Below are 12,508 nucleotides of genomic sequence, written 5' to 3' on the forward strand. Positions count from 1 at the left end.
CCGGGTGTGGGCTCTGCCCTTGCTCGTCCCAACCCTACAGATCGCTGCCCCTTGCCCAGCAGTGGCCACGCTGGTGTGACACAAACGGACGAGGGATGGCACTGGCGTCAGAGCCACGTTTGGACACCAAGGTATAGGTGGAGAAGCTAGTGGGAGATATCCCTGCCCATGGCACGGGGGTTGGAACGAGATGATCCTTAAGGTCCCTTCCAACCCAAACCATTCCATGATTCTACGATAAGCTCTGCTAACCCACCGCAGCTCCCTGGGAAATGCAATTTTAGCACAAAATGTAGCATATGTAGCTAGAGATGAAGAGGACTGCTGTTCGGGGCTGGGGGGGATGTTTGCATCTCATGTCCAGGTAGCTTCAGTATTGGCCAAATGGAAATGAGCCTCAGAAATTTCACAAAATTAACTCCCTGTGTTATCTTCCTTCTAGTCTATCACCAGACAGGCTAAGTCACATTCTTCAGTGATTAAAAGCATAATAGATGTACAAAGCTCAAGATAATCTTAACTGCTACCATTATCTGAAGGTACTACCCCGTGTAGAAGGTTATCCTTTCACTCTATTCAAGTTCTGTAAACATTATGTATCTGCTAGTCTCATTAAAAAATAAGAACACAACTGGACCTTAAACATGGGACATTTAAAAAGCACTAACTAAAGCGTGCAAGTGCCTTTTTTTTCAAGCATACATCCATCACATCATGGTTGTGGCTGAAGCTTTCGACATACAAAGCCACATGCAAACTTGCAAACTGTAAATACTTCTATTATAAAAATATATATCTTCAGTTACTTGAGAATTCTTAAAAAATCTCTTCTGCACTCTGAGCACTGACACAGTCACACTTATTCTAAATTACGTTTTTCATTGTATGGCAACTTATATCTGTAATAATCACAATCTTCTTTGAAGCTATGTTCTTAGTGGTGAAAAAAAAGGTGATCATTTTGGATAGAAGACTCAGATTTAGAACATAACTAAAGTATGACAGGTTTCCTTTAATGACATACAAATCTAAACCTCATTTACCAGGACTGTGGTATACAAATTATCAATTTTAATCACTATTCATATAAAAAATTTCAGGCACTGTCACACTACTGAAGTTCATAATCTCAGCTTTTTGAACCTTCTACACATCTGCATTAAATGGAGGATTCGAGTTTTGTCTACATGACTGTGACCAAAGCCAAGTTTTCGAAATCTGACCGAATCTATGATGAAATTCTGGAGTTTCCCAGGTTGGCATCACATGCTCAAAATGATTTCTGTAGGGATTTTTTTTTTCTTTGCCGTGGATGAAGGTCAGTGGTTCAGTGGAAAGGTCAGCTTGTACACGTTGCATGTGTTGCATCTGTAAATTAATTGAGCTAAAAATAATAAAATGTTTATCTCCTCTTGTACTACTAAAATTCAAAGTCATTCCTTAATACTCTAACAGCTAATACTCTAACAGCCTGTTCATGTATATGTGGGCTATTTGGTTTATTTTTGTTCAAATTTCCATTGGACTGAGGAAGAGAAAAAACCACATGAGTCGTCGTCTTGAAATCTCCACATTATTTGAGGGTGAAAAACGAGCATTTCTTTGCCTTTAGACCCCTGACTCCCCTAAATTACTTTTTCTTGATTTGCAAAAGAACTGCATGGTTTGTTTTTTTACAAAAAGATAAACCAAAAACTTCTGACAGACAAGATTTTTCCATTATAGCTTTTGATTGTGCCTCACCCAAACTTTAAGATATTCATGCGCCTGAGCACACTCCTATTATCTTTCACTTAAGGAACTCAAAGAACTGACAGAGGTGACTGAGCTCCCCAAGCCTGTATTATTACCTTCAGAGGGTGTTTGAAGAGCAGAAACCTCTCTTCTCTGGTAAACAGGGCCTAAAAGGACCGAGCACCTAATTTAATTGGTTAAACGATGAGTCTGCAGTCTGGTGTCATGAATATCCCCTTATTGTTTTACACCACAATACCTCATTTCTCATACTGAGGATGCTGAAATGCTATGACTGTTCTGAAAGTCCTCACAATTGCATTGAAAAGATAAAGCTGATCTTTTACTTCAAAAATTTTCCTTGAGGGAAAACAAACAAGAACAAACAAACAAACAAAAAAACCCCCAAAATGGAATATTCTGACAAAAAAGTCTCAACAAAAGCTCCCAGTGAGATTGAATTGAAACCCCGCAATTTCACAATTCCCTATTCTCAGTGATGTGTTTATAGGCTGCTGCCCGGACCTCCTGCAAACCTCTGCAGGTAAATACCCTTAAAAGTTCTGGGGAGTTTCATGAGTCCTCTGACACCCTTTTTTTGTTTGCAGTGTGGAGAAAACCCTCCATCCAACAGGTGAAGAATTCCCAATCAGGGAATCGTACTTCAGTAAGACTTACTTTTACTTACGTGAGGAATAGCATGCCCCAAAATGCAAAGGTGGATGGGGCTCCACCGTATTTTACTACAAATCTCTGTCCACAATTATTTGTGGTCAAAACTAAGATCTCTACAGCTATTCCCAGTTGCAGTGTTTTAAGTGAATAACATTCCTGTTCCAGACACAGCATCATCATACTCCGGCAAAGTGCGTTGGCTATGAGGAACGAATAATGCTGGAACTCTTACTTCCAGGTTTCAGCTTTAACTCCTCACTTACAGAAGTTTATAAACTCAGATCTGCAGCTTTCTTCCAGGTGTGCCTGGGGTATTTTCCGTGTGGATTTCAGCAGGCAGCACATGCACTTCAGGTTCAGGAATGCTTCTTCAGGAAAGGGTTTCTTGTACGCAAGCACAGCGTGAGCTTTGTCCTGACTCTATGGCCCACTTCTCTATGCTGTTGTCAGGCTGAGGTCTGTATTCTGCAGCTGGAGATCCAGATTGGTTCCCTCAACCACCACCATCAGAGTCGTTGGTCACAGCTGGATTTCAAGTCAGTTAATATTCCTTACAGAAACATTGGTTTTGCTACCAGGCACAGTTCATAGCACCTCTTATTAGAGACACCCTATTTAGGATTGATTCAGGACTTATATAATAGAATTGTTTAGGTTGGAAAAGACCTTTAAGATCATCGAGTCCAACCATTAACCTAGCACTGCCAAGTCCACCATTGAACCATGGCCCTGAGCATCACGTCTACAAGTCTTTTAAATACCTCCAGCGATGGTGACTCCACCACTTCCCGGGCAGCCTGTTCCAATACTTGACAACCCTTTGGGTGAAGAAATTTTTCCTAATATCCAATCTAAATGTCCTCGGGTAAAACTTGAGGCCATGTCCTCTTGTTAGTTGAGAGAAGAGACCAACCCCCACCTCAGTACAACCTTCTTTCAGGTAGTTGTAGAGAGCGATAAGGTTGATTAGATCAAGTTTAACTTTGCCTTATATACGAAAGCCCTGTGTGAAACAAGTTGTTGAATTTGTAAATGCAACTCACTGTTAGTCTTTTGAATTCTTACCACCAATTTGAAATTAACAAACTGCCCATTTAAAAGCTGAGCCATCAAGTCATGGTTGAGTCTGGCTATAGCAATGGAGATGCCAATATCTGGATTATGGATAAAGAGGGTTGCAGAGTCAATACGAACAACGAGAACTAAATAACACGTCTCTTTTTTTGATTTAAGCTGTTAAAATAGGAGATACCAGCCTGTGACAAAGTAGAAATGCAAATTCACAAGACACAATCACAAAAGAAAAGATTAATTAAAGGCAGGCAAGCCTTGCCAGTAGTTAGGTACAGCCACTAGTACTACTACTATGGAAAAAGCTGTCAAGCTAGATACTGTTCTTTGTGTGTCCTGTCTGCCACACTCAAGACTTTCCATGACCAGAGACAAGTTATTGAAAAGTGGAGAGGACATATACAGGAGCAAGACAAAGGGTTAAGAGTTTCCAGGTGTGACTTTAAGGTATTTCATTGCTCTCATCCAGCATAGCAAAATCTATCTCAATAGACTCTGTTTGCCTAAAGATAAGCCTGTATTTTCCCCATGGCTGAGCTGGAGTCTGAATAGAATACCCTGTTTGCTTGCTTTCCTTAGTGAAATGACGCCATTCACTTTAAGAATATTTAGCAGTTCTAGGAGGTTTCTGCTTTGAATGTCTACGCCACACATACTACTTTTTATCCAAATAACCAAAACCTTTTTTCAAATATTTCTAACATTTTCAAAATAAACAGCTCCATGGATTGCAGGCATGAAATCAACAAGATTCTCCAAGATGTTTGGTAGGAGTACGGGTTGATCGTTACGTTTTCTTTCTTTTCCTTCTGTCCAAAAACAATACCCATAAATTCATAAGAATGTGGGATTATCATTTAAGTAGACATATGACGTGATGTATATTTAAGCCTAGGGAAAAACAAGTGTGCTGTTGCAAAAAGTCCCTATTTTGTGATCATGCCTTTTTATTACGCATCTCTGAACATCCATGCCACCTTGAACCATCTCCCAAAAGACTATCCCCATTCTTAAACATCGTTCATTTCTTTATTACTTCTTGCAACTTAATAGAAACTAAGTAATTAAAACTTTAGATGCATTCTTCAAATCCTACAGGAAGAAATCAGCTTTTCAAAACAACACGATAAAGGAATATCAAGGCAAAATCTCAATATTGTCTTGAAACAGAATTAAATGACTGACATACTCTATTTTTTCTAAATATCTTACCCACAGCTGCCACTTATTGTATGATTTGCAGTTCTAACAGTGTTTAATATCAGATGTTGATAAAGCTGAATCCCACTAGTTCTGACGCAATAAGGATACATGCATTACTGCGAGTCTGAAGTACATATTCCACATTCCTCTGGGTGCTCATTCGCTCAAAAGCAGGGTGCTGAACACAGCCAAATGCTGCCCATGCAGCTGCACATGAGCCATATGTCCACTTTATTCTGGATCCCTGAATTTCCACTGGGAACTAAATAACAATACTTTGAGGAATTAAGAAGACTTTTTAGCTGCTAATTTTAAACAGATTATTCTTTTTCATCTGATTATTATTGTGAAGAACGTTAGCCTTCCATTGCAGCAAGCTCAGGGTATTCAGAAGAGTATTAATAAGCTAGCACTGTGTGCTCACAACGTCCCCTCATACATTCCCTCAAATCACATAATACTTGATCAAAAACCCCAAAAGTTTGCCTCTAAGTATAAAATAAAAAGCAACCCAGTGCAGCTATTAACATATACTAATTAGCACCGCTGACGTCAGAGCTGTGTATCTCATCTTTCAATCAGGCCTGGATACCTTTTTAAATAGGCTTTTCTTCGGTAATTGCTTTGTGCAGTTAAGAACTTCCAAGACAGACTGAGCGGGATAGGCTGCTGCCTTTCGTGACCATCATATTCTGCCTGTAATGAAAATTTATTCATTTAGAAATCATGGCTTCATCCAGTGCACTAATTATCAAGGGAACAACCCCTCCTGACATACTGGGCTTTGAATCAGGCCCTTTCGGAATGACAAATATTTCTACATTTTAAACAAAGAGGGGAGTATAAAAGCAGTTCTATAGCAGTTTTACAGCAGTTTATTCAAACAAAGGTGATTTCAATACAAAAAGCAGTTCCATGGTATTAAAACGTCCCTATTGTCAGAAGAAGCTGGAGGGTAAAAAAAATGAAGAGTCAATGTCAGGGACAACCAGACAGGTTAGAAAGCAACTAGAAAAATATAGATGTTTAAACAACTTCATCCAAGATAGAGAGGACTGAGAGACAAAGACTTAATACAAGGGTTTCATTTGTCTTTGCAGCACCCAAATCTACCATCGTAAGTGTTGGAGAAGCCATTTCTTTCTTTTTCTGGGAGAACCAGTGAAGATTTCCTTGCCATTTTCAGAGAATCCCGGCCTGCAAATAAAAAAAGCAAAGAAGTAATTGCCCTCTTTTTTGCAACTCAAGTTAATATGGAAGTTGTTCGACTGTTTGACATCCACATCCGATCTAAACCAAACACATACGCAGGGCTGCAGAGGGGACCCTACTCTGCACCTGGGGACAAGCGGCAGCATGGCTTTGGACCACACTGGAAGCTGGGCTGGGCCCCAGGCTGACGAGGCTCTTTCACTGGAAAGGGGAATGTGTTGAGAGAAATTGCTTCAGGCCTTGACCTTATCCTAGGTTGCTGTAACAGTACATTCCTCCAAGAAGTGCTTCCCTGCCTGCTTGACCAAGAGCACCTGCAGCTCCTCTGCCCCTGGTGACCAGCACTGCTCAGGAGGCTTCATGCTGCAGAGGCACCACCATCCTACCTGCTCTGCCTCCCGGCGTCTCCCACCTACACAGTAGAACTAACCCTACTCTCTGCGTGCGCAGGTGGACGTATATATATGTGTGTGTGTGTGCGCTGCAGATTTTCCTAATTAGAAATCTTTCTCCAACCTGCTGTCATCACTGAGATTGTTGGCTACGTAAAAACCCTGAGGGCTCCTTGACCCCAGTGCAGCTGGACAAGGAAAGGTAAGCATGTCTTATTTCACGCAGCCTCGCCAGCTGGGGGAACTGAATGCTGCACTAAACCCCACCACTCCACACCCGTGTGCAGGTCAGCAGCTCTGGGGTTCCAACCAATTATTCTGCCCAAAGCAGAGCCCTCTCAGTTATTGTTCCAACAAGGTACTGAAAAAACAGTAAAAACTGATGCCTAGATCATGACTGCTATATATTGCCTCGTGTTGTCTTGTTTCTGTTTGCTGTGAAACCCACACATTGCTAAGAATGACTTTAAATTGAATGCCAGAAAAAAACTCCTCAGAAACCCCTGCTGACATAGGAGTAACGGACTCAGCATTGGTGCTGAATTCCCAGCCACATTTTTTTCTTCTCAATCCTAGCCTTAAAGGTCAGAGTGAGCAGTCACCAATCCCTGTATACCACAAGGAATTAGTGGGTGCATCAAACACAATAGATGTATTATCAGTACATATCCCCTGGTAATAAAAACACGGTAGCATAGTGAATGTATAAGAGGGTAGGTCCTCAACTGAGAGAAATTGCTGAAGCTACACCGACTTGAAGATGCTGAATAAATTACCTCAGCTATTTTGCTACCTGGACAAAACCAGAGTAGGTCCCACAAAGTGTCCGTTTCAACTCAGCAGCCACTTTGAGAAAACAGATGATCAACTGCAGTCCACTAAGAGCTATCAGAACAGAGAGTAAAATGATGTTCCACTCCACCACGTTGGCAGGTTCGGTGCACCGAGACCAAGACGAGTAATCTGTGAGGTACCTATTAGAGAAACAGTGTGAAGTAGATTAAATGTGGTGGGTGCAATTCAACTTTAATACACATTGTTTTACCTATAATGTATAGAAAAAAACATATTGGGCTTTATATGCTTCAAGTTTAGGAGCCAGACTCTAGTCTTTTATTACACCAGCGTAACTCCTGCATAGGTCTGTCAAACTCAGCTGAGTGAAAAGACTTATTTTCCTCAAACACATCTGCTTCATTAGTTTCCCTGTTGGACACCCAAGTGTTGGAAAGACACTGCTGTTTTTTTCAAATGACAAAAGCCAAGTTTAAAACGGGAATTTTCCTTTTATTGATTTAATTTCAGTGGTGGAGACCAGGGACATCCCAAAGCCATCATTCTAACCAGAGCACGCAGCCTAAACCACGTGCAGTTCCCAGCTGTTCTAGAGCCATGTTTTGCATCCTTGAGGATCATAACACGCACAACCAACATGCCATTTTAACTGTGAGACTTGCTATAGCCTGGAGGTTAACTGCAAGAACCTTTGTTAGACTCACTTGCTCAGCGTCAGTTGCCTTTTTTTCTAAACATTCGTAACTGAAATGCTTTGAGCCAAATCTGGAGAGCATTAGGCCGCATTTGTCCCTTTACCTTGAACTCAAACTCTCATTTTTGTACTTCCAAATGGGATGGTAATGCTGGTGACCCATAGCAGAGATTGCAGGATGCACTTCAGTGTTTTAAAATAAAGCTGACTTAAGTCCGAGAAGGCCATAGTTTAGGAACTGTTCCTGTTGGATGCTGAAGGAACTTGTTTGTGATCCTCTGACAAATGTAATCCTCAGTGCATTCAAATGCAGCTGGAAGAGCTTGGCATTATATGACTTGAAATATTCAAGTCTCATAAAACTTTGATCTTTTAAAGGGATAATGTAAAATCTTGCAAAAGCAGCCTCAGGTTACAGATCTGAATCAAACCTTTCATGCCTCTAGGAGGCTGGGACAGGGACAACACTTTGTCAGCCTCGCTTAAGTGTTTTATGAGATACAGCGGCTGTATGCAAAAACTACTAGTGGTCAAACCACAGACTTCATTGAACTTTAGGAGCTAAAGAGAAGCCTACTGAGTTATTTAATATAAAAACGCCATCTATAGTTTTTGAACCAAAAACTTGAGGAATTCAAGAAAATATTCTGAGAAAGTATCCATCTATCTCACTCTAATCTTATATTCTTTACTACACATATGATTGTGGTCACCACCAGATAAAGGACACTTACCTAGATGGACCTCCAGGTCTGATCAGTACGAAGATTTTTACATTTAATCTTTCCTTACAAGGAGGCAAATACCTTTGAGGATTCTGGTGCTCATTCAAGAAGTTGAAAAACCTCACTCATCACTATAGGTCTTGTGTTCAAGAGACACTGCCATTTTGTGTAAAATTCTGAGAGAATTTGTCTGACTATTGTTTTGATGAACAGTTTCTTCCAGAAGAGTTACACTGGTGTTTCTTACCCTCCAGCAGTGTCTTTGAAGATATAATCCCATCCATCTGAGGAGTTGCAGAAGGGACCATGGATCAACCCCAAAGTAAACACGATGAAACTGTATCCAGAGAAAGCAACTCCAAGCAGGGCTAGCACAATTGAAATGAAACTCTGAAGTAAAGAGAGAAAAATATTACTGTGTGGGGACAGTGTCTACAGCAAATACAGTCATTCGGCCTCCCTAGCTACTTCCTTGGCGTTGAATTTCACATTTGATTGTCCCAAACTTCAATATTCACAAAGAAAAAATACCAGGTAAAGAACAGTAAGCATAGACATACAAAATAAAGATTAAGACAGAGTTTAAGACAGTTTCACAACTCTCAGTTAAATATTGTTAGGGCATTTTTTTATTTTTTTTAACTTGCATTTTTGCAAAATCATTTCCCAAAATGCTAGAGGAACACAACCATGCATTAAACGTGTTTGCATTCCAGATGATAGTGCATATTGAGTCGTTACTGGAAAAAAATAATTTCCAAATAACACAAGCAAGGGGATGAAGCTATTTAGTTCAGGCACTTCATTGAAACTCTCAGGCCTTCTACGTTCTTATTTTATTTTACAAGGATTTTTTGTTTATGTTTCTTCCATCCTGCTTCTGCATCAGAAGGAAGGAGCTACATTTTCTGCGACCTCCCAACCCAGCCTAAAACCCTTCTCTGCGAAAGGAAGTGGAAACAGCAGCGGAGAGGGAGAAGGATGTGCTGGAGACACGGGAGCAGGAAGGCACACAGAACAAATGCTAACAAGATGCACAAAAATAGAAGACAGACTCACCCTGTAGGTTTTGTTACAGCTCTCACTCTGGCAGCACCGGTAGAACATGCTACACTCCAGCGCTATCAGAATTACTGCCAACAGAAGGATCTATAAGGAGACATTGTAAGGTCAGTGAAATGACTGCAGATATTAAGCCAAAGTCTCCTTCACCTGTGGAAGGGACTGCATCTGTAATGCTCTGTAATCTCTGGTGAGAGTTTAAAGCTGCTCCCTAGGAAAGCACAATTACTCGAGGTGCACCATGGAACTGGACTGTTTTTATGAGGCTGTCACTGTCCTTGTTTCTTGTATTTGGAAGCGTACAGTGGCCCCCATCACAGCAAAGCGCTACTAGCGCAGCCAGAGCGATACCAGTGATGCTGAAAGAATAAAACCAAGCTCACAAGGAAAAGAATCAATACCAATGACAGGAAGGATGTTTTATTGATACAACCACATCTGTTCAACTGCTTCTCGCTGACCCAATTGCATGGATCAGGGTATCACCTTCCTTACCAACACAGTTATGCTAGAAAAAGTAGTGCAAGCTTTTTGTTAAATTCACCTGGACTTTCTCTGTCAAGTATCCATACTGTTTTTCTCAGACTATTGGACTATTAAAACCTGATACTAGAATAATTTCAAATAGTAAACTGTAGACTCCAGAACCACAGACTGTCACTCAGGGAGGCACTGGTTTGAAAGGGGAAATATGAAAAGGGAATGTTTCTGAATCACAGCACTATGCTCTCACATGCTGCTGCCCTGTTCGTAACAGGATAATATACATGTTTTTAATAAATTGGTAATAATCCTAAGGCTAAAAATGCTTCAGAATATGAATGTCACCGTTGCAGTTAACTTTTTCCTCAATTTTCAACTAGGCTTTTCTGTTCAAATTCTCTGCCTGATAGTTTTTTCCTCTGCTAGAAAAGACCAGGGGTTTTTTATTTGCTTTAGGAAGAATACATGATTTCAAAAGGATGTCTCATGTTTTAATAACTCTCCCAGTTCAGCACCTTCATAAAAACACACTACTTACGCAGATGAGACTTTTTTAAATGCTGATTGCGTGCATGCATTTTTATTGCAAAACTGCTTTCTGCCCCTGAGGCTGCTGTTCTTTACGAACATAGTGACGGCATGAGCAGTGAGCAATTCTGTGTTTATTACTGCAGATGCGCATATTACAAACGTAATGGAGAAAAATCCTGCTATGCCAATCACAGCGAGACAATCTTCTGTACTCAGCCTAACAACAGTGGCACTTGATGCATTGTGAACTGTATCCAGTCCTATAAATTCGGGACTGCATACAGCTCTTAAATACATCTAAACAGTTATGAGAAGCTTTTTCAGTTTTTGTTTCATTTTGTTTTGGTAAAAGAGCTCTAACGCAACCTCCATAGACGATTAAATCAACATAGCGCATGCCTCCATAATACAAGCATAAATTACACATAAAGTCAGCAGAAAAAAACCCCCAATCAACCCCGCAAAATCACTTACATGAAATTAAATAGTATACATAGCATGTCATTCAGAATATTATCTTTTTTTGTTTGTTTGTTTGATTGAGTTTTTCGGCCTGCAGTGTTGTTGCCAAAGTAGTCCAAAATAATTTTCTCTTTAAAAGCACAATTACATAGCCCGCACAGTAATCCGGTATTATTTGCAGTAGAATGCAGTTTGTTAAAAAGCCATAGAATCAACACTTACCATCAAACCTGAGAAACAGATCCCTTCAAAGTACCACACGTAGTTGGGAAGCTGGTAACTGGCAGCATATGAAGCTTTCCCATTAGGGAAGTATAATAGGATGTTAACAACAATACTCCAAAGCGCAAGAGGTATCAGCAGACAGCTCAAACAGCTTCCACATGTCTCTAAAGCCATCTCTCCAGAAGTTTAGAAGTTTGCTTTTCTAAGCTAACAAAAGATCACAAGGGTTAAAATATGAAAAGTGTTTTGACCTCCTCAGTTTGTTTCAGTCATTTCATATTCACAGGAACCGGGTGACTGGGGTACGATTCCAGAGATAGAGAAGTGCTTAACAGTTAGCAGAACAATAGATGAATATCGCTGTCTAAACTCATTGTCCTTTCTAAGCATATGCCTTTAAGCAGCAGTTTCCCTTCTAAAAGATCCTCCTTTATGATCTTCCAAATGAAATATATCTAGAAGTCAGACTCGGGAAGGAACTTCAACAATCCCATTTCCTAGTGACTGCCTAGAAACGCGCTCCTCCCGAAAACAGGATTACGATGCAGATGTGCTGTGATACGAGGCAGGTTACTCAGCCTTACTGAAGCTCAAAAGTTTTCCTACCTTACATGGGGAAGGGGGCTGTCAAATGATAAATACGTCCAGTCTCTGTACAGAAGGCCTCACATTGCCTCACACCACAGTTCATTAACACCAGAGCTTGGTAGATAGAACCCTAAGGGCGAACCAACACTTGCTGCTCAGCCACTTTGCAGAGTACAGAAGGCCAAACAACACCGGTTAGAAACCGCCAGGCAGACTTACTGTCACGCTTTAGTAAATTACCCTTTTCCACAGCATTATGAAGCTGACCTGCTTCATGAATTAAATCCTGCTATTTCTCCAGTTGTTCTACTCTGAGCTTACAGCTGAGTATGCACAGCTACAGATCTGACCTAAGTACACGTGACTCCTTGCACAGGACAAAAGGTCTGGCTGTTTTTTGAAATGCCTGCTGTTTTGCACTGTGCAAAGCCAAAGCCAGACAGTTTCCCCATTTTCATGTGTCATCATTCCCTAAGCCCTAAACCACTAAACATCCACCCCAGTAACACAGAGCCAGCGCTGTTTGAATGCTCACAGCACACCCCAAGCCTTCTTTCCATGCCCCTGTGACTCATCAGAAAAGCAACTCAAGAATGAGCTTAGGGTTTACTCGATAGGAAAGTTGTAGTCAGAGAATAAAAAAAAATTGGGGCTCT

The 12,508-nt window shown here is 40.7% G+C and overlaps 1 protein-coding gene across 2 annotated transcripts; it reads right to left on the reverse strand.

Moving 5' to 3' along the window:
* Positions 1-5,535: 5,535 nt before the first annotated feature.
* On the reverse strand, positions 5,536-11,802 carry TM4SF18 (transmembrane 4 L six family member 18). 2 transcript variants are annotated; one of them, XM_054205098.1, is made up of 5 exons: positions 11,262-11,802; positions 9,561-9,650; positions 8,749-8,891; positions 7,081-7,261; positions 5,536-5,880 (listed from the first exon to the last, which is right to left on the reverse strand). In XM_054205098.1, the coding sequence occupies exons 1-5, from the start codon at positions 11,436-11,438 to the stop codon at positions 5,866-5,868; spliced, it is 606 nt and encodes a 201-aa protein (XP_054061073.1). In that variant the 5' UTR covers positions 11,439-11,802; the 3' UTR covers positions 5,536-5,865. The 2 variants fall into 2 exon arrangements, with proteins under 2 accessions (XP_054061073.1, XP_054061075.1); XM_054205100.1 differs by having other exon boundaries at positions 7,064-7,261; positions 11,262-11,792.
* Positions 11,803-12,508: the final 706 nt, after the last annotated feature.

The sequence above is a fragment of the Rissa tridactyla genome, chromosome 6, assembly GCF_028500815.1.
Source record: "Rissa tridactyla isolate bRisTri1 chromosome 6, bRisTri1.patW.cur.20221130, whole genome shotgun sequence".
In the NCBI taxonomy this organism is placed as follows: Eukaryota; Metazoa; Chordata; class Aves; order Charadriiformes; family Laridae; genus Rissa; species Rissa tridactyla.